This window comes from Symsagittifera roscoffensis, chromosome 4 (assembly GCF_963678635.1).
Source record: "Symsagittifera roscoffensis chromosome 4, txSymRosc1.1, whole genome shotgun sequence".
In the NCBI taxonomy this organism is placed as follows: domain Eukaryota; kingdom Metazoa; phylum Xenacoelomorpha; order Acoela; family Convolutidae; genus Symsagittifera; species Symsagittifera roscoffensis.
This window is the reverse complement of record NC_087065.1, coordinates 7,617,422-7,639,916: the sequence shown is the minus strand read 5'-3', so window position 1 is coordinate 7,639,916 and position 22,495 is coordinate 7,617,422. Positions and strand designations below refer to the sequence as shown.

The following is a 22,495-nucleotide window of genomic DNA, read 5'->3' as shown; positions in this document are numbered from 1 at the left end:
GTTATAGTTAGTTAAAGCGATCCAAATTTTTTCTCGACACATAAAAACCTTCGGTCACTCAATTGATTGTGTGCTACCATCAGGTCAATAATCTGCTTGCGTTTTATCGCGTCTTGAGAAGCGTATTTACCGTTTTTGCATGGAATGGGTGAGAGAGTGGTAGCTAGTTTGACGATAGCTTATTTGGCCATTAAGCGGGGGGATTGCTCAATTCATCCTCTGTTTTCATCGAAAACACAGATTTCTTTTCGCTGATATTAATTTCAAATTCAACCCATCAGATTTGAGCATTATGATCAAACTTTCAAAATTTCGTTTTTGTAGCATCCGTCTAATTTGCTTATCGTCATAATTTCCTAGGCCCCGAATCGCCCCTATTAACTTTTCTAGTAACGAGCGATTGTTTCCACTAATTGCCAACTATGATTAAATTTGCTCAGATCTACAGAAATAAAATATTATTTACTGAATTCTTATAACTTTTAAAATGAGCTTAAATAATACGATAGTTATGATTGTAGTCTAAAAATAGACAAAATATCAGTCAATTGTGCAATTTTGTCGGCATTGGTCGCTCTTCTTTTGCTATCTTTAAACACAGGAATTACGGTCCTGCTCTGTGATTGGCTAAAAAAGAGCTCTATAAATAATACAGTCTAGCGTTCTTTCTAGAGCAAAGAAAGAATGAATTTTGCCGTCTTAAAGACTGAAAAGTAAATTCGAAAGGCGCTTTTTTAAATTTATTGGCGCGACATTTTTTTTAGAACAGCTTGCTTTAAAAGTTACAAACAATTTATTCTTTTTTTGAACCTGTTGATTATTTTCAATATATAATTATTACAATTTCCAATGTAATTGTGATTTTCTCAAATTCTATATATTATCAATATCAATATCCGTCCCAAATTCAAAATTCGCAACTAAATTCATCGAAAGATTGTAAAAGAAAGGAGACAAGATTTACCAAAAAATGAAGAATTGACAAATTTACATCAACAAGTTTATGAAATTTGACAGCTTATTGCTTTTTTTTTTGAATTATTCTGTTCGAAAAAGACTGCCGAAAATATAATTTTGCACGTTGATTCCACGACGTGCGTTTTCCCGAGAATATGTGCTCCCGATTGTTCCTACTCCTAAGTTCGGCGGTGCGTTTTGTTGCCGTGATTGGACTGGGCGGAGATGCAGACGCGACCATTAACAAGAGACCAACGACAGGTTTGATTAGCATTTTTTGGTTTCCAATTTCGAAAATTGCACAACTAGCAGCTCACAATAGCGGGCACAAGTATGGTAGTTTAGTGACTGGGTCCATGACATGAAATTTAGATGGTTTCCGGAAAAAAATTCGTTTGTTTTTATAATTTTTTCTGAAAAATCTTGTGAGCATTTAATTAGTTGTATTTTTGAACTTTTCCCGAAAACCGCAAGACCCGTCTTTCCATGTTTTTTTTTCAGGAACCCAGTAGTACCCATTATACTAGTAGCCAATAGCGGCTCTAGGGGGGGGGGCCTCAACCCCTTACGGATTCGACATCCACCACCCAAAGTCCCCCCTTTGGTTCGAACTGTTTCATGACATCCATCTCAGCCGGCCAACCCTTCGGCGCCACAATGTAGTAACTTAGAGGGCGCTAGCCAAAAAAAGCCAAATTTTTTCAACATTTTCAAAAGTGCTCAAATGAGGTGTTTTATGCCTGTTTTTTTTAAAGAAGTGCCTGCGTAAAAATAATTGTTGGGTTTTTTGCTATGTTTTATGCTTTGAGGTTCTTTAAAATCGGTGTTAACGTGATTAAAAGGTAGCATATAAAAAATAGGATAATGTTTTTCAATGTTTGCTTCGCTGTCATTTTGACCAAAAAAGCGGTTCGATCTTCGACCTGTAACAAGAGCCGAAGTCCTTATTCCCACGACAGGTGTTTCGTGACTTAAAAGTGATCCTGCTATTTAAACTAAGAGTAATAAAACAGTCACTTTTTAGAAGACTTTTTAAGAAAATCAACCTGGATTGATAAAAAAGCTGTGGATTCGAGTATCCAGATATTTCTTTCACATAAAAGAAGATAAAAAGGTTGAAAAGAATATGGTCATTAATTTATTACTGAAATTTTGAATAATTAATTAGTTTTTTATTGTGATGTGGAGCTTTGCAAAATTAGGATTGAGTCTTACAAGGCATTTTATTGCTCAAAAAGCAGACGTTTTCGGAAACCGCTGAGAGCAGGTGTTCATTTTTTTCGTCCGTTTTTTTCCAGAAATCTTTATTTTTTTGAGGAAATAGAACGAATCATGATTTGTTTTCAACTTAAACTAGATATACTTTGTTTTCAAAAACCCTTTTTTTTCAAAATATTTTCAAACCTCACTAGTTATAGGAAAATTTTTTTGGAAACGAGTTTTTGAGAGTAACTTAATCGAGAAAATCGATAACATTGTGTTCGGTTATTCGAGTTTTTGTTACGTTTTAGATACATGAATGCTATAATCCTCGATAGTAGGAATTAAGCAGATTTTGCGCCATTGTGAAATTTGTATCCCATGTTCAGAAATTTTATCAACAATCATAGTACGATACAAAACCATATTTCCGCTTCCACTAATTTTTAAGGGATTTACTTTTTAAAAAACTTTCCACCTGCGTTTAATCTGCTGGAGCTGAGGTCAATATTTATCAATGTATTGAAAACGAAACTAATATTTTTTAGCCTCGTTTGTCACTCGAATTAAACGACAATTTCACTTTTTGTTTGTTTTTCGAAGAAAAAAATAGGAAAAACATAACCCCGAGACATGAAAACGAAGAGCGCTCAAGGATTTATGCAAATATTCATCTCTGTTCTTTGTGAGTCATGCAGTGCTTCCCGTAAAACTAATCCAATTTGAACCATTTATTGCCAAGTTTTGGGGCTATTTCAACGCGTCAACCGATATTTATTTCTGTTTCCCTAGAGGCTTGTTTTGTAATTAATAGTGGAAATAATATGATTTGCTCCGTATTTTTCCAATTGCGGCATTGTTTTTTTCAGGTTTTTATTATTTTGTTCATAAATCTAATCTATTTTCACGCCCTCCTTAACCTAAGGGGTTTAATTTCCATAAATTTTCCTCATTTGCGATGACTCATTGCTTGTCTGGAAACCCAAAACAAGTCCGGATGGCGGCGTTAGTATGAGACTCTCAGAAGTGAGTTTGCATAAATTAGATACCAGACTAAGTACATAAAGTATTCCAAGGTAGCAACATGGGTGTTCTAGAGATAAGATTTTTTATAGATCCTTATGCTGCTTTTTCTTCTATATCGAAAAATGGGAAAATCGCTTATCTACAAAAAGTCGTGTGAAAATTTACCGCAAAAAATTGATATTAACAAAAAACATGCCGTCATTTCAAATTACAGAATTATTGTCTGAAATCAACGAAAAGTGTATTCAACTCTTAAATGACGATGATAAAGGTTGCATTCATTTAGATGCATTAAGGTTGCAAAAAGGCATTAATAAGTGCAATTTAGCAATAATTGCACTTTGAAAGACTTTTTCACCCCCGATTCGATTTCAGTTTGGTTCCTAATTGAGCTGTTGTCGTAATGGCTGTACTCTGAATTGTCTCCCCAGTTTACGGCATCAGCCAGATTAGATGCGCTGGTTTATTAGGGAAAAACAATAAAATCGGGAGACTTTTTATTGATTTGCACAAATTGACGACAGATCAAGCTCCCATTTATTAGTTAAGGTAGCACAGCTACCGAAATTTGACTATTTTATCAACAAGAAATACCATAATCATTATATGATACGAAGTATTCAATTTCAGCTCACGTGACACATAATTGATTTTAGTTTTGGTAATTTTGATTTTTTAAATAAATTGATTTTTTTCTAGTTTCGGTAAACGTCGAATGTTTTGATTATTTTATTTTGTAAACAAGATTTTTTTTTCAATTGTCGGCAAACTTTAAATGCATTTCAAATGTTCAACTAGGTAAAGTTTAATTTATATTTGGTTATTTAATTTCAATTTTTTGGATAAGTCAAACTTTTTAAAAACCATTTAGCCTGCCATCTGTCAGATTAATTAGTTATATTTGTTTAAAGCCTCCGCAGTTGTTGTTCGCGTTCCTGTACCCCCCCCCCCCCCCCACTCCCGCCCCATACATCTTTTTCGTCTGTTTCCTCTCCCATCCCCCATTGTCAATAATTGATTCATTTGCTACTGCAATTAATAAGTCACGCTTCGATTCAAAATGCCATCATTGCCACATGTGTGTAACATATACAAGCCACAGGGGTCAATTACCCCAACACACCTATTAACGAATAGTTAAAATCCTTCCAAAGCTCTTCTGTGTCTATCTAATCAACGTTTAATGCATTTCCGGAAGAAAAACCGGAATCGCTCAATCAGATGAGTTAAAAAGTTCCCACGAATGTACAATTTCTCTAAACGAGGTTTTGATTCAATGAGGTTTTTTCCTAAAAATTAATTCAAACTTGTTTATTTAACTGGTTGAATAAAAATACTTGGAAAAGCGGAAAAAAACATTTACGGTTTCTCTCTAAATGTGAATAATTTTCAACGACAATTTTCTAAAATGGAATTTTTTGTCAAATTTATTCAGCCATCGCTGATTTGCTGACGTTTGAAATAAAATTAAATCATGCAAATCCAGTCAATTAACTATCATCACTAGCATCGATTCTGAGTTAATTACAGGTCAATTGACCTTTCACACTAAAAGGTTCACCCTGAAAACCAAATCCCTCAGGCTTAGAATTAGTCGATTTGTTCTCCCGCAAATTTATCCACGCTTGAGGTGGGACTTCAAAATTTTCGCTTATCAAGACGTCTTCGCTTGTGCAAATCCCTCAAATTGATCTGGATTTTCCTTGTAATTGATTCCTGAAATTTTTTCGAGCTGTGAGCTAGTTCTGAAAATTTCTTTGAACCTGGGGTCTCTTAGCTAGGAATTAAAACGAACGAGGACTGAAAAGCTGCTTTGATGGAAAATGAAAAGATGAGATTTGGTTCTAATCCGCTTCAATTTTTTTGGGAGGCTAGATCTTATGACTAACCTTTTCAACTGATTATTTCAACTAATTTCTACATTTCATATAATTTTCTTGAATTCAAAATTTTCATAATTTAAAAGTTTTGCTAAATTTTCAAGTTTTTTGGAAAAATTGATTTTTTTTCGGAAAAACTGATTTTTTCCTTATTTTATTTGTTGGCAAATTTAAGTGTATCCATAGAACTCATACAAATTAGCCAGTGAACTTAACATATGTTGGCGCATTTTGATTCATATTTGTAAGAAAGTATTACCATTTTGTGCGGTATTGTCGGCTGAATAATTTATTTGTTCAACCACGGGGAGTATATTGAATACTAGAGAAGTACCCGTGAATTGTTAACCAACTCTAATATAGTTCATATTCAGCGCAAAAATCATAGGATCAATTTCAGAAACTCATTCAGCTTAAGTCTATTTTCACGCCGATAAAAATGGTATCTCTCAAAACACGCTTTCTTTCACAAACAAAAGCCGGATTAAAATTTACGGTTCAAGATTAAGTTATAAGTTCTGTCCTTATAATTTTACATGTATGTCAAGAATTTCAAAACTTGACATAAGCGCAATCAATAGAAGTCACACTGATAAAATATTTTCTCATAAATATATATTTGTTCTGAATTATTCGCGGGCTATTTTAGCAATAAGGGTAAAAAATCTTGTTTTGACAATGGTTTTTTCCCAAATACACCAAATACGGCAATCCTGTCAAATTTGTCGTGCGTTATATTTACCTCGACAATATAAAATAGTTTAAGCATGACTAGACCTCATTTTAATTATGGATCTTAGTGGATAAGAGATTGAATTTTGTTTGAATGACCCATTTTTCTCGGTTTTATCGTCTCTCTGCTTCATTTTTCATTCAATTTCGGCTCTGTAAGATCTCGTTCTTTGCTTTACAAAACCCTATTCTAGATCGCGACCTAATTGATTTCGGAAACTTCTGTTTTGAGTTTAATTCTATGATAGCGGAGATGCTAAAAGTATTTTTGAGAGATAAAGGTTTCTCAAGAAATCTCAAAATAGCGTAAATTAAGTTCCTGTCAAATGTTGTGGTTGTCATTAAATGTTTGACCTTGTTTATATTCAAAGCCTGTACAGAAACCTATATTTTTTGAAAATTTTTGGAACCATAGTTGTTTGAACCAAACTAATTGTAAACTACACTTGCCGCAGTGAATTCAACTACATATAAGAATAGCGCCAAGTAACAGAAAATTCAAAATTTTCTGTTACTTGGAAGCAAAATAGTTTTGCCAAGAAAATTTTGCCGTTATGAAAAATATTCACAAGAAAGGGAAAGTGTTTTCAGATAACATCACCTGAAATATTGCTTAATTCAAATTGTGACTGTGTTAGAGTGTTTAAATTTAAGTGTTTGATTTTTTTGTCTAAACGAAACAAAATCTCAATGGCATGTTTACACCAGTCTTAAAGTTTTCCATTAATTATATCACGGTCAGTTCATTAATCGAGTAATTGGTGATTGGCAGAGTTAATTAGCTAAGGTGTTGTCAATCACCTGTCCATTAAAGTGTCACCTCATTAATCCTGGTATAAAGGAAACTTAGTCATGATATCTTAAAACATCTGCAATACTCGAAGTCTCATCCATGTGATTTGGATAAAACTGACAATAATCATTACCAAATTTAAGTAGGATGCTAGCTATATTACTAGGAAGTCAACTTTTACCTGAAAACAATTCTTAATATCAAACAATATCTCAGATTTTTATCAAATTACATAAATTTAAATCTATTAACCCCAAGTTTCGTAAAAAATCTCTGTGCCTCAATTTTTTTTTCATTTTTAGCAAATAAAATTTAACCCTCATTTTTTTTGGTTTGATGAAAAAAACTACACCATGATAAAGAGCTTCTCAGAAATCGCAGGTAACCACCATCAGTGGTGAGTCTTTATTTCTGATATATCTATCTTTTAGAGTGAAAGGTTTTCACTAAACATCTCAAAACTGATTTTCAAGCGACTTGTCGAGCCACTGCTAATTGTTCCAGCCACTGAAAACGGGAAGGAACTTTGAATTCGGTTGTTTTAGTTTTCTTTCTTTCACGCAAAGTCCGGTACCACAAATAATCATCGGATTGGGTTGAGTGATTATAATTGATTTCTGAGTATTAGTCTAAATTCCAACAAGTAGAGCGAGCGATATAAGAAACATAAAAGAAATGAAAAACTAAATGTTTTACTCCAGTTTTACTTGAATGGCACTAGAAAAATTTTTAAATCAAAAACTAGAGTTTTGAGTTTTTTCCTTTTTTGTTTTCCCAGTGAAAATTTTTTCCTAGTGTCGAGAAAAACCGGTTAGAAATTTTTGATTTTTCGTCTTAATTCGAGCGAATAAAGCAAGCGAGCAGGCTTACAATAGCTGAATTATGCCTAATTTAAGACCTTAAGACTAGTTTTTGGAGTTTTTTTAGCTTCTTTTTGTGAACCAAAAACTTCTAAAAATTCAAAAAAATTTTCTCTAATATGCCTAAGTTATATTTTTACATCAGATCCTTTTATCACACCAAGCAGAAAAAACTAAACTAATTTGGAAAATTTTTCAACCGTAGTTTTCTTGAGACTTTGGTCGGAACATTCTGTGCTACTTGCACAGTAACCGGCTATCCTTGCTTACAATCTAACTTTAGATTAATTACCAAATTGACACTCGTGCTATCTCGATTGTATTTGAGCTCTTCTTATACCATTCAACCACTTCAGTATAATTGTGACATAAATTACGTTCGTATATTCTCGACGCCTCGGGACGAAAACTTGGTAACAAACAGCGAAAAGTGAAGATTTTTCTGCTCATAAACCACTTATGAGCGATGGTAAAAACAAAGTGCTGTGAATACAATTTTAAAACAATGCCGCCAATTTTTATTGTTTCTTAATGATTTTTTCTTGCTTTTATCAAGTATGTTTAAAATGATTGATTAATTTTTCAATATAACTTGGTACACATTTAGAGGATCATATCTATCAAGTCATGTACTTGCTTTTTTATCCACTGACTTTTATTATAGTCTTTTTTCAAAGTGACTTCGTTTTATTAAGCCACTTTAAAGAGCAGTCGCTCTTTAATTGACCATATCTCGAACAACGTAGAAAACCATTTTAAAATGATCAAATCCAGATGAAGTTTTATGAGATATAATACATGTTAAATGATGCTGCTTGATTGACTGAAACGTAAACCGCTGTTTTTTCGAATTCTTTTTTTTTACCAGAGGCGAATCGAAATTTTGTCATCAAAAATTGACAACTGGCTGCGAGCAGAAGAAATGTGACAGTTTATGGTCCATAAATGACTTCTAAACATGGAGGTGTTTTGCGTAATTTACTTTTAACCTCTGTAAACCTTGATAAATTTACTTTTAACCTTGATAAAACGAGGAAAAAAATAGTTCCTTTTTCTCATGAATTTATGTTTTTTAAAATTATTTAAAAATGTCTAAAAAAAGCCAAAACTGTTCAATATAAAAAACCGCGATTGTTTGTCATAACCTGACGGGCAGAAGTCAATAGGCCGTAAAACCTGTTTACCTCAACGCTTCGGTTAAATCGAGAAGAATCGAAAAGGCCTCCGGTGTTTCCAGGAACCCGAGCCAGAAACGCTTCTGATCTTCATAAATGCTATAACTACCATGAACTGGTGTTGTTTACGGTAGCGTGATCTGTTACATATTCAAGAAGATACTTGGTTGAAATGTTCGTCTGTTCACGCGAGATAGTTTGTCACGTTTATGGTGAGAAGTGTAGTGTTTATTTAATTTACCTTAGCGGAGTTAGCTGCCGCTAAGGAAAGTTGTTTAGTTTTAGATTGGAAAGGCGTTAAATGTAGCTAATCACGAAGAAAATAGTTTACTTTACCACTGCCGTCTTTCCCAAAGCGCACCTTATTTTAGTCTCGATTTATGGAGGGTAAGATTTATCTTGGAAGCTCCTCCGGAAAAACCCAGTATGCCTTAAGAGTGTGAAAAGCATAAAACGAATCGCTTTATAGTTTATTGGCGTGTTTAAGTTAACACTCCACGGAAGGTTGAGAATTAGCACTCAAATGTAAATTTTCCTGCAGGCTCCGAACATTTAATTTTTTATCCTGATTTTATTGCCAATTTAGACTCCGAAACTAACACTTTTGAGAAAAACTAGCCCAAAGGGGGAGTTTAAATCGGAAACAAACAATTTAGAAGATTCTTTTTAACTTGTCAGAGTTTTATCTATACGGGATAAATATAAATTTTATCTCGAGTTTTCCCTGTTAATGGTTCGATCAAAAGAGAGGTTTATTAGTCTACTAATCAATTGGTTTATGTTTCTCTTGAACATCAAAAAGCAAAACATTTCAAGTATTTTTAACAAGAAACTAGAAAAATTTGTAGAAATATATACTTTAGAGATTTTGACACAAAATTTTTTTGATTCTCTAAGATTAAAACTGATTCTCAAATTGTTTAAATTTTTGAAGCTTTTCTGAAAATTAGTAATACTCTTTATTTAATATGATCAGCATTTTTGCGCTTCATTAACTTCTTGTAATATTCTCTATTTCGGCCCAAGATCTGTCATTGCTCAATTTTTCTCCTAGCCTGAAAAAATTGTCACAAATGTTCAAAATTTTCAAACCACTGACGTGTAACAGAGTGCCAGTCACAATGGGAGGTTGATTTGAATCCAAGGTGAACTTATTGTGGCGACGTGATACAATTGATGGATTTTGTGACATCTCTCTCTCCCCCATTCCCCTTCTCATTTGTTCACGCCCCGAGGACGAACAGACATCTTATATCCCCCTCTCTCTCCCATTCTTCATCCATATACAAATCCCTCATTAGGGTTGATATTCAATGGCATTGCAGCTCCCCCCCCCCCCTCCACACATACACTTTCTAAAAAAATCGGCTTAAGGTGGTGTTATGGAGTCTAAACGAGGCCAATTAGTGTGAGAAAATAGGGGAGATAAAGACTCCAAACTTGATTTGAATAGGAAAGAGGGGTGAAATTTAGTAGAGAAAAGGAATTTAATGATTGAAAAGTGACGTGCACGTGACTGAGATGCTAACAATGAAACTTCTATTGTGCAGTTCGATTTTTGCTCTGATTTTTAATCAGAAATGGAATAAAGGTTTCTTCTACTATAGTTATTAATCAAGTTCACCAAAAAATTCTTACTTAAAAATCGAATAAAATAATTATTAAGGTATTTCTCTCAATCATTTTGCACTTTCTATTCTCATTGTAGTTTAACTTGCTATTACGACTAAAAGCAGAAAATATGATGTGATTGCACAAAAATTGCGTGCTGTTATGACTCATCAAAAAGTCGGAAGTCAAAAAATTGCTTTCACATTTTTTTTTGTCCAGCAGTCTTTCGTAACAGCCTTTTTGAATTTTTTTTTCAAAATAGCTTTTCTAACACTCTGACCTGGGGGAAAGAAAACAAAATGTTTACCGATTGGTGATAGTGATAGATGGGTGATGGATGATTTTGTTCAGTTTGATGAGTTCCGATCTGCTCCGGCTTAGTACGCTCCGAGAAACTCTCCCTTTGATTTCTTTTCACTCCATTGACTCCCAACACAAAAGAAAACGGTTTCAGTAGAAAAACAAAAGACTTCAAAGGAGGAACGGTCCTCATTTATTGCGCATTTTTGAACAGCTTGCGGGACATGTTTTAATCTTTTGTTCTCAGTTTTTGACAAAAATAATGCATGGAAAGTCATTTGTTTTTATGGGGGAGGGGGCATTCAACAATGCCGAAGTACAACAGTGCCGAAACTGAAAAAGTATTCAACAGTGCCGAGAAGATTGATGATTTTTTGGCACTGTTGCCTTTCGGCTTATGCTGTACTGCGTAGTTTTTTCTTAAATAATTTCTTTAAGTCTCGTTTGATTTTAAAGCTTTAATCAATCGAGCATACAAATCTCAACTTGAAATAATAAAAATTTAGCCTGAAAAAGAAAAATAGTCCAAAAAGTCCTAAATCGATAATACCATCTTCACTAATCATACCATCACGTTTATGTTATATACGTAAAATGGGACAAAAACACGAATTAGAAAATGTGACTTGTTTTCAGTTTTGACAATCCCCCACTGCGTGTTGTTTTCCCCAGTGCTCCGTTTGAGCACACCGTGCTATAAAGAGAGTGAATATTAATCACTACACTGATGCTTCGAGTGGATTTTATCGAGCTTATGATCAAAGGTTCGAACTACCGATGAGCAGATTTGATAACATTTTTTTGAAACTCTTCAATTATAGCTCAACAATTGGTGGTAAAAATATATATTTTTGTTTATTTTATGCGCTAAAAAGTGGTTTCCAATGTTTGTTTGGCAGATTTGAGCAAAAAAGTTTTGACATGTTTTGTGCTGCTGCTGTGTTGTAGTATCACAAAAGTCTTAATGTAATTTTAAATTTCTGTTTCTAAGCTGTTGCAACTGGCAGTTAGATAGATTAGTCTTACTGATGCATCGACTAGCTGGCATCTGTTTTTTAAATTCTTACCACCGCCCTAAGGCTGAATTGTTACAGTGAAAGAATGAGCAGCGATGGACCGATTTAAAAATGGTGGCTGGTAAGCGTGTAGTTGTTACCAAATAGCATGCCACGCAAATGAAGTTAATTTCCTGACACAGGTCAATTTTTAAGACCTTCTATTTGCAATGGGAAAAGTCAGAGTGTCAAGAATTTGTATAACCTAAAAAAGTAATTGAGTTTCATTTTGATTCTGAAAATAATGCTTCAAATTAAAGTTTTTTCTTGAAGTATTAAAAACTACTATTTCAAGCAGTTCTATATATATGAAGAATTAGAACCTGGAAAAACCTTAAAAAGAATATGGAAAAGTAATTAAAACTCAATCAGCTTTGACAAGCTGTAATTGCCATCTAATTTTGCGTCATTTCAAACGGATTACCTGTCTAATTTGTACACGCTAAGCTCTCAAGGCATCTGAAGTTGATCCGATTTTACTTGTCAGATGAAACCCCATTTTTTTGCGAAAAAGGGGGTTTCTCAAATATTGGATGTATTTTTTAAAATTCCGGAAATTGTTAAATATCATGAAAAAAATCTTTCCTTTGACAATATATTTATCACCTATGGAAAATTATGTGACTAGAATGGCTTAAAAATCTTTTATTTAGATTTCCAAAGAAAATTCGAGTGTGATTGTTTGTTCAAATGTCAATCGATCGAACTAATTCCAAATCCACAGGGGTGAAATTTGGGCAAAAATGGTCAATCATCCATGCCTAATACTACAACCATTACTACCACTTATCAATACACTTACATTAAACGCAAATACAAGCCTCGATTTTCTTCTTAGCGAAAATAAATAAGAGAAAAAAAAAGAAGATGAGCTGTGTTTAATGTTAACACAGGGCGCATTTTACTTCCTTGGTGACTTAAAATTTCGGAAATAGGGAAAATAAAATGTGAACTACTAAGGACGCGGGGTTGAATGAGCATATAAAAGTGGGAACAAAGTGTGAATAAAGTGTGAATAGTATAATAATCAGAACATAAAAAACCCTTTTTAAGTGCAATTCATCACTGCGCATTTTCACCCAATTTTCCACCTCATTATTGATGTTGTGTTTCTGTATCGATTGTAAACAAGGAAAAGACTTAAGTTAAAACGGGGGAAGGGCAATGGGATTTAGGGAGGGTGAACGGGGAAAGGGTGGGATTTTTCAAAAGATGCCAGTTGCACGCTTCGGTACAATCAAATACAACGATGAATACGCGACCACAAAAGACCTTAAAAAACAATTTTTGCATAAAATAAAGATAGGTTTGTTCTTGAGAATAAAATCATGACTCATTTAATGCTACTTAAGTGCCTAAAAATGGCACCGGGTTGTGCTGAATTACCAGAAATTAAAAGGGTCACATTTTTAACTGGTGACATCTTTACTTGGCTCTCATTTTAGCAGATTGATGATTTAACCCATTAACCAGGTTTTTCTTCTTCCATCGATTGTACAAATTTAGGTCAGTCGATGCGGAAGGTACTGAAATAATTTCCAGTTTATTGAATATCTGGATTATGTGCACTATTTTTTCAGTCAATTTGACAGTGTTTTCAGCAACCTGTTTAGGATGAGTCATTGGTAAAAGGGAAACATAATAAGACCTTGAAATTCAAAATCCTGAATTGATTGATGTTTATTAGTTCCGCTTGCGACTTCTGGACGTCAAAACTTTTTTAGTCCAAGGTAAATTCGACTGTATTTTTACTTTTTTTAAAATTAGATTAGATATATTTTGTTTTCATTTTTCTCAAACCCAGTGGAACAGACTACAATTTTCTCTAGCGGAACAGACTACAAAAATTGGCAGAAAGTTTTTTAATTGTAGAAAAATAGCAAATGTTGCCATCTTTCCTCTTCAATCAAACTTATGAAGAACTCGAATGCAATTTTGTTCCTGAAAAACGTTAAGTGGCATTATACAAAAAGACTAAGTTCAATTTTCTTTTGCACGCAATAATCTGTGGTTAGGTTACATCAGTAGTCCAAATCTAAATCTAACTCTCCCAAGGGGGGACGGGAATCGAACTTGGTAGCTGGAAGTTTCCTCCTCACCGTCATATTCCCACAAATGTTTTATAACCCCTTACCCTATTATCCTACAACGCAGTGCATTTAGTATAATATTGCGTCATTTCATGTGTAGTAACATTGATTGGTATAATAAATCTGTTGGTATTTTTATTAGCAGTGTGTTCATTTTCTGAATTTCCTATCTTGAGTTTATTTACAAACAGTAAAAATGCAGTCCGCAGATTTATTAAGCGAAATATTTCATACTGAACTCCAATCAAAATTAAAAAAACTGGATATAGAGCAAAATTTTGTCCTTTTTTGTCAAAATTTTTTGACCAAATTAAGTGATGACCGTTGCTCACAGTTCTTGCTCGCGCTGGATTTGTATATAGGTTGTTTTATTTGTACCGTAATGCTTGTTAGTCCATAATGCCATAATCTGTTTAATAAATTACCATTGCTCGACCATTGACACCACTTGAAAATGAAGAGCTTTAGATCTTGAAACTGGCTTTATAGATTGTAGATTGATGATGCACTCAGCTGGCTCTTTTTGTCAAACAAGCCTCGAGTGAAGAGCGATTTTCTCTTAAATCCGAGATTTTTTCTTTTGACGCCAATATGAAGGAATGACAAAAAAATCATAATGTAAACTTTAATTTTATTAGCGGCACTAATAAAATTATTTATTTTTTATGATCTTTTTTGTTATTCAAACAAATCCAGACCAGCAGGGCATTTTTAAAATTTTTTGTGCAGTTTTGGAAATGATTTCAACAAACTGAACGAGTTTTCATTTATCACTTAATATGTTTAGTTAGCTATACTTCAGTTAACAGATTTCAAAACTATTCAGGGAGAGTTGAAGATGACATTTTTATTTGGTTTTTTTTGTGTATAAGGATGACTCACGTTTCCCGCCTATTTTCCTTTTTCACTGACAAAAAAATTCAAATTGAAGGCCGTTTCCGTGTGAACATTTAAATGCAGAAGTTATTGTTATTTTTCGGAAATTTTATCTAATTAGAACGGCCTAATTGCCATTTAAGATCGAAAATGGGCGAGACTTCTGTCTTATCGCGTTTTTGAGAAAAATCTATAATTTTTGACCGTTACTTTTATTGTAAAATGCAATCTCCTGGAAGTTTTGTTTACACATCAATGGAAAGTTACGTGGAATTCTTAAATCGGAGTGTTTCCTGATAACATTTTGTCTTGAGCTATAGCTTTTTCATCGGTTGTTTCCTTATTAATGAATCATTCGTTTTTAATTTGCAGGAATGATACAAGGCTGTTAAATATTTTATAAAAGCGGTTTGATATACTTTCTCTCTAATGGTTTTTTATTTCCTTTACACCGAGGAAAAATAAAAAAAATTAGTCTGTTAATCTAGGTTTTCGACATTCTAATTCTCGCTTATAAGGCTACGCTACCGCAAAGTTAATTTAATTTGTAATCTAAGGTTTCTCGTGGTATGGAATAAAAAAAGAAATTCGGTAAATATTTAATTGAAAAAGAAGTTTCGCCACCGAATTCTGTTAAATGTGCGTTTTATTGTTTACTTTAAAAAAATAGAATAGCGTTGTATAAGGATACCTGTTTGAATGGTTTTTGATTTAAGCTTACAATTTAAGTTAGTTTTGGCGTCTTAAAGACATAAATTGATTTTGATTTTTCACATACAGTCGTGGAAAACATCTTGAAATAATCTGAAACGTTCAGTGATTTTTTGAAACAAAAACTCAATGTTGAAGTTAATTTCTAATGTTTCAGCCGGCGAGCCCAGAATCATCTCGATGTCAGACTTGATGTACCTGGATGAGCAGAATTCAGTGACCTTGACGTGTACCGTGACCTCTGACCCCGCACCTGTCCACTTGTCTTTCCAGTGTGGAGAAAGACACTACCCTATAGATGATTTGGATAAGCCAGATGAGCAGGGGCCGGACTCGAAGTCGTTCAAAATGAGTTAGTTTACTCCTTTGGCGTCCTTAAGATTTGAATTGAACTCATGATATCGAGGAAATTTTGAAAGTATGAGACAAACTTGAAAAAAGAAGGAATATAACTAATTGCGTGCCCCCTACTTTTCAAAGTTTCCGAAATAAAATTTTTCTGAGTTTTTCCGAAAGTAACGATCGGAAAAAAAACGAAACAGTTTCTGTGCTGCGTGCAATAAAATACTAATTTACGGTAGCAGTTGAAATATTTATCATGAATATATTGCCTCGCTGTCAAGATTTGAGTACAAAGATAATCGTGGCCTCGAACTACCGACATTCAGATTAAGAGACGAAGGCAATTTAGCTGTTTCCAAAAATCGTTCACTTCTGTTGTATTTTTCAGAGTTCGAGAACAGTTTTGTTCGTGAGACTATGGAACTCTCTGCCTCCAAAGGGGGCACTGGTGATTCTATGAAATGTGTGTGCAGGATTTTCAGTCGGTCTGGGCGAGAAACCACTAGCGAGCCAGCGGAAATCCGAAAAGCCAGTTAGTATACTCTCCATTATTGCGCTTATTCATTGTGGAAGTAATCAGTATATGTTATCGACTACAGCACACAAATGAATGACAAAAATATTATAATTTTAAGACCCAAATTCTATAATTTCCAAAATTTAAATCTTCTTTGAACTTATTTTAAGAGACAAACCATTACCGTCTAACTTATATTCCTCTGTTTTGAGCAAGTTGACCAAGTCTGTTATTTGTATGAGGGGTTTATCAGTTATTTGAAACCGCCTCGCTGCTTATCTTTGATCTGTTCAAACAGCCCAATTCGTAAACACGCTAATGATGAGACTACCAACTACTTTTCACAATCAATGACTCATATCTGAGACGGGTCAAATCATCAGAACATCCCTTGGGTGTGGTTTTTACACAAGAACGAGTTCAAATGTTGAATTAGCGAAAGAGTAATAACTATTAAACAGATTAATCAGCAAATGAGTAAATCGATTAACTTATTGGCATCATTTTCATGCAACCAGAATCTGAGCTAAGTGGTGATTTATATATTTTTGTAAAATTGAAAATGAAGGTGAATTGTGTGAATAGAGTGTTAACAAATTAGCTCAATAGAGGCTGAAATAGGTCGAAGGTTGATTGACGACCTTACATGCTGATATTAGGCTCAGACAAGGCTATGAGTAAAGTTGCATGAGGGAACAGGAAGTTGTGATGGATGGGTATTTGTCGAAACAATATTCCGTTTTTGCACAGTTGTATCAAAACAGTTGATTTTAAAGATATTTTCTCCAAGAGCAGTCGCTCTTCCAAGTACCGGCAGCGATTCAAATTTCAATGGAACTTAAATGCTGAGCAAAAACTGTTAACAGGAATCTTTCCGACTAAAAAATAGCAAAAAATAATGTGCAAATCTCATTTAAAAAACAATCCAAATATCAAAATTTACAGAATCACGGCGAAGATTTTCCTATGAAAACGGAAAACAAACGAAAAAGAAATGGTGACTTTTTTATTTTTTGCTCATTTTAATGTATTTTTGAAAAACCTGACTGAATTAGGTGAAAACATCAAGAATGAGAATAAAAAACAAGTTGATTAACGTTGAAATTAGGTTGATATTAAAATATGCTCGCTCTACTTGCTCGAAATGAGATAAAAGCAAATTTTTCAAACCGGTTTTTCTCGACACAGAAATCTTCTAAATTAGAAAACTCAAAAAAAATAGTAACAAAACTGAAAAATTTCAAAAATGAATTCTAGTTTTTGATGTGAAAAGCTTTTTATCGCCATTCAAGTAAAACTGGAGTAAAAACAAGTTTTTCACTACTTAAATATTTCTTTTAAGGCCTATTCGCTCGCTGTATTTGTTGGAATTTAGACTACTACTCAAAAATTTTTAATGTTCGAATCACGACTGAAAGTGGTTGAATATGATATATCGGGCAACCCAATCCGATGATTTATCGCGGTACCTGATTTTGAGTAGAAAAGAAAAGAAAAAACCTAAAACACACAACCGAAGACAAAGTTTCCCCCTTGCTAGAGTTCGGAACAACAAGAACACATTTTTTTTTACAAACAGCAAATAAAACAAGGGTGACCGAGTGCTGTGCAAGTAGGGCAAAAAGTTTCCGCCTCATTCATTTTTTTGTCAAGTTGTGTCGTTTTGAGCGTTGTGTGATGAGACAATAATTTAGATACGTGTAATTTAGTGAATTACATATAATCGACAACAGTTGGCTTCGAAAAATGAATTAAGAACAAAAAATGGGGATAAATTTGAATATTTTTTATATCAAAAATTTCTGATTTTTGTGAGTAATTTTTTTTATCTTGAATTTATTGCAAAGAAAGCTCTAAATGAAGCTTTCTAGACTAGTTTTACCGGATTAAAACTAAGTTTTCCATTACTCGAATGAAAAATTTCAGTCTAAATTTGAGCGTGTAAAGCGAGCGAGTAGGTCTTTGATTTCTAACCGGTTTTTCTCGACACTGGGACAATTTTTTTGATATTTTTAATCTCGTTCAAAACACAGCTGAAAAGGCTTGAATATGATGTACCACTTGACTCATTATCATGATTGTTATTGTCATCGTATAAAAAAAACGAAAAAATAAAACACACCCAAACTGAAAAAAAAAATAGTTTTTTTTTCCTGAAACGAAAGAAAAAAAATTTCCAATGAAAAAATTACTTGATTTTTTTTGTATGAATGACTTTCATGATAGAGTTATATAAGCAAGTTTAAAGTTGTGTGCGCCTGCTTCTGCAGCATTAAAATTTCTCTGTATCTGTTTCAGCACTGGACTCACACTTTTTCTTCGAGCCCAAGAGCCAGGCAGTATTGAGGGGGGAGAGTGTGACTTTGAGGTGTGTGCCCCCCACCGGAGACCCCGCCCCCCGAATGACGTGGGAGAGGAATGGCCGGGAGTTGAAGCCAGAGAAGAACAAGTACCGCTTCAGCGACGAAAAAGGTCAGCCTACAATCATTTATGACTTAGTATGTATTGAACCAAGAATGGGCAGCTGAGATTCCGCAAAATGAACGAAGACTGAACGCTATATTTTTCTAAAACTGCACGATTTTTGCGGAATCTCACAAAAAGATTCAACAATTTAAATTTCGGGTTACCTAAAACTTCAAAAGAGTTTCAATTCTTTGAAATTCAAAAATCATGAAAAAAAAAGAGAAATCCCAATAAAATTGAAGTTTTTAGAAAAGTAACGACACCTCAAAAAGAACTAATTTCCAAGAAGGTGCTAAAACAAACTGCTTTCAAACTAGTCTTCCTCTTTCTTTTGATTTTCTCGGTGAAGTGTTTAAGAAGCAATGAACTCTGCTGGACGTGTTTTGACTACCCATTTCGCACCTCCCAGTTTGTTTTGCGTCTAAACCTGTTTTTCCCAATGGCGTCCTAAACAACTCATGTTTTTCTATTGTGCCCGCTTTGGTAATGCTTAAACATAAGCGTAGCTCGAGGTTTCTTTGCTTTGTTCTCACATTCAGTCGATCAGACGTCAATCATGAAAAGACATTTTGACACTTCCAAGAGAAGTTTTCACCTTGTTATCAGCCAGGTTGTCGATTTTGGTGTGAACAGTCTGTTTGTTCACGATTCTTCAGGCGGTTTTGGCACCATTATTTCTTTTCTCTGGTCTCGTGTTCGCAAAAGTCAAACAGTGCTAATGCGTATATTGACAACTGACATTGTCTGTAAATATTGGACTTATGTCCGTATATTTAAACAGTTGTTGCAAAACATCTCGGTAAAAATTATTTATCGATCGATTTGATTTTTTATGCCTTTTTTCATATTTGTCAAATTTAAAAGAAATTCAATTTCAACTAGAAACTGAGTTTTGTGAGCTTATTTAAATGTGATTGATTGATTTTAAGAGGACATTTCGGATTGACGTTTTTATTGTCAAATTCCAATGAAAAAACACCATTTTGGCACAATTGGTAGCGAAAAATAAATAAAATTTCTATTCATCTAAAGCCATAAGAAGACAAAGATCAAATTCACATGAGCTGGTCTTTGAAAAAAAAAAGAAATGAATTTTTTTATAAGCATGTTCCAATATGCGATTCTATTCCCGCGCTTTTTGTAAATATTATGTTATGCTGGCGTGATTTATTTTCTACTTTGTTTTTACAAAACTGGTGCCAAATTACAAGTCCCTTCCCAAAATTTCCATGATCAGCGGGAGCTAGAAACAAAAACAAGGTTGAATTTCGCGGGTGTAATAACCAATAAGTGATAGATAGACATAGCCTGGCGCTTTTGTAGTGTTTTTCACCAGTAGTACCAATGGGGGAAAAGTTATTGCCAGCCGTAAGCTGGTTTGATTTTCGCGGGTTGTTAAGATTGGTATCTTCCCCACCTGTCGAAATGCAGTCGCAGTTGATCTATCTGATCATCTGCCCACCCAAAGAGGTGTCTTAACCCCTACTACTATACAACAAATACCACCCCTCTTCCTGAAGAAGCACTTTCATGTTTTAATGATCACGTGAACCGAACAATTTCAAGTGCCGTTTTTATCTTGGTGTGTTTTTCAGTAGCAAAGCAAGTGTTTTTGAATTTGAAATTTGCTCTTATTTGTTTTGATTTGTACTCAAGAAGTATCATATTCTTTCGTAGTTCATTAAAACTTTACACATGATTTCGCTTTTTCATTTTTTGAGTATTTTGTATTAAAAAGTCAATGAGAAACTGAAAAAAAAACAAGCAAAAATTGCCCGATGGAATTTTTGGCTCATATGTATCGTTGATAGTTAAATCTTATTCAAGCATGACACAAAATTACTAGTTGTTATTTCCTACGTTTTTCATTTTATCAATTTTCATAACTTTTTTTTTCAAAAAAGTAATATAAATCCAATTATGAAGTTAATCGCTGCTATTGGATTTAGATGTCAGTGAACTAACAAGAGCGCCTGATCGAAGTTTTTAAATAGCTAATTTGAATAATGCATATAATGCGCTGTTTTGTATGAGAAAATCCGGTCATAGGGTCGGTAATTATATTGAAATAGTTCCGCTGTTTTGGAAAGCGAAGAGGAAAAATTTGATTTTCGGAGACTGTTGTTTCCGGTTACTGAGGAAATCTGTCGTCTGCCGGCGTAACATACTAAAACTACCAACCAAAAAAAATTAATGAGTCAAAATTAAGTCGGCAAAAAATGATGAGCGTGTTTTGGTTATTATATTTCTGAAAAAATCGTGGATATGCTATGCAAGTAGATCATAATACTTCTAGAAATGTAATGGTCACTAGCAACTTACTGATTTTTTTGTCAGAAAACAACTTTGAATTAAATAAAATCTGAAATTGAATAGCAATATTTGACCCGAAAGGGTGGAAATTAGGCAAGGGTGGAAAATAGGCAAATCAAAAAATTCTGGAGTTTAAGCATTCAATTATTTTATTTAACTAAATTAATCCAATATCTTGGAAATAATATGACTGAATGAAAAATGGCCCTCGACTAATCTACTTGTTATGAAGTCCCCTCTTAAAAAGGGGATGCATACCAGTGTGCTAATCCCCTCACCATCTGCAACTACAAGCTCACTTTTGAGTCAGACTAACTCAATTCAGCTAACCGTTTGTATATTCACAATCTGCTCTCGTTTGGTTTAGTTTCTCAAACTGTGAGGCAAACTGGCGCCGTTGTTTACGAATCATCATCCGGCTAATTTGTAGATGCAACCCGGATACACTTTTTTTTTAAATAAACAAAAACGGTTTTATGTAAATAGATAGCATAAACAAGTTTCTTGTTTGACCTTGATATAGAATAGACCCTGTAACAATTTATTCAGAAATGATTAATCTTGTTTTGTGTCTAAAATTCGGTGAAAGTAATTTATACAGATATAAAATTTTTCAATGCAGTATAAATTGAGCTTTAATCAGAATTTTCCTCTTCATCTTCTGGACTTTTTAACAGTTAATCTCAATAATCCAGAAATACCCAACTTGGGATTATTTTCAAGACTTTTTTAGGTTCAGTGGACTTTCCTGAGTTTTCGCCGTTATGAAATGAGATAATCTTTTCCTGTCTCCTTTTAATTTTACGTAATTTATATTATCAATTTCACCTCCTTAGATAACAAGCCAACACCTAGGGAGCTGAAATTCGAATCCTTGTAGACTGACAACTTATTAAATTAGGGCTCAAAAGATCAGAAAAAGTTATAAGTTTTCATCCTTGTTATGACTAAGACTAGATATTTTCTCCTTATCCTTAGAGAATATTTCACCTAAATCTTGGGGCGAAAATGATTCACCCTCTTATCAATGAGGGTTTTTATTTAATAATCAAAAATAAACTCATGTTGGGAAAAAAGATGAATAAATGATGAAATTTGAGAATATACCATAAGACTAAAGTAAATAATCGATAAAAATTGAATTTTTGTGCTTAAGAAGTTTTGTTTTCCTTGTGATAAGCATCATTAAACGTGTGTGCCGTGTTTGATAAATTATTCATGCTATTGACTCTTAAGTAACTATGCGTGTAGCGACACCTGCAGTAAGTTCTAATTATGCCACGATTTTAGGGGATAATAACTTTTTCATTGATTTCATGCGTGCAATTTGAGTATCACGACATTTTGTTCTAATTTTACACATGGAAACTAATTTTCCTTGATAGAAATAGTTATCTTATAGCTGCGCATTTTTCCTGAAATTTGAGTACGGCCTTTTGGACTAAAAACTTTATATTTGTTGCATAAAATTGGTGGAGAAATGTAGAAAAATTAATTTAAAAAGTCTTAGTCATGTCATTTAACACTAACACCTTCTTATATGAAACTCTTTGTAACTTTTTTAGCGTTACAATCAAAACGCTGATGAAAG

At 33.7% G+C, this 22,495-nt stretch overlaps 2 protein-coding genes across 3 annotated transcripts in view; both read left to right on the top strand.

The window, feature by feature from the left end:
* The first annotated feature begins 655 nt into the window (after positions 1-655).
* Positions 656-22,495, top strand: part of LOC134845183 (netrin receptor UNC5C-like) — a 35,018-nt gene continuing 13,178 nt past the window's right edge. The window contains exons 1-4 of one of the 2 annotated variants that reach the window (XM_063862076.1): positions 656-1,218; positions 15,424-15,618; positions 15,997-16,140; positions 18,424-18,597. In XM_063862076.1, coding sequence (XP_063718146.1) covers positions 1,113-1,218; positions 15,424-15,618; positions 15,997-16,140; positions 18,424-18,597 — 619 coding nt within the window. In that variant the 5' untranslated portion in view covers positions 656-1,112. The remainder of the gene's footprint in view (positions 1,219-15,423; positions 15,619-15,996; positions 16,141-18,423; positions 18,598-22,495) is intronic. The other variant, XM_063862077.1, reaches the window with a different exon arrangement.
* The window catches only part of LOC134845185 (exonuclease 1-like), a 71,846-nt gene continuing 71,141 nt past the window's right edge, over positions 21,791-22,495 (top strand). Inside the window, exon 1 of the mRNA XM_063862078.1 lies at positions 21,791-21,802. The gene's annotated coding sequence lies outside the window, so the exon portion shown is untranslated. The remainder of the gene's footprint in view (positions 21,803-22,495) is intronic.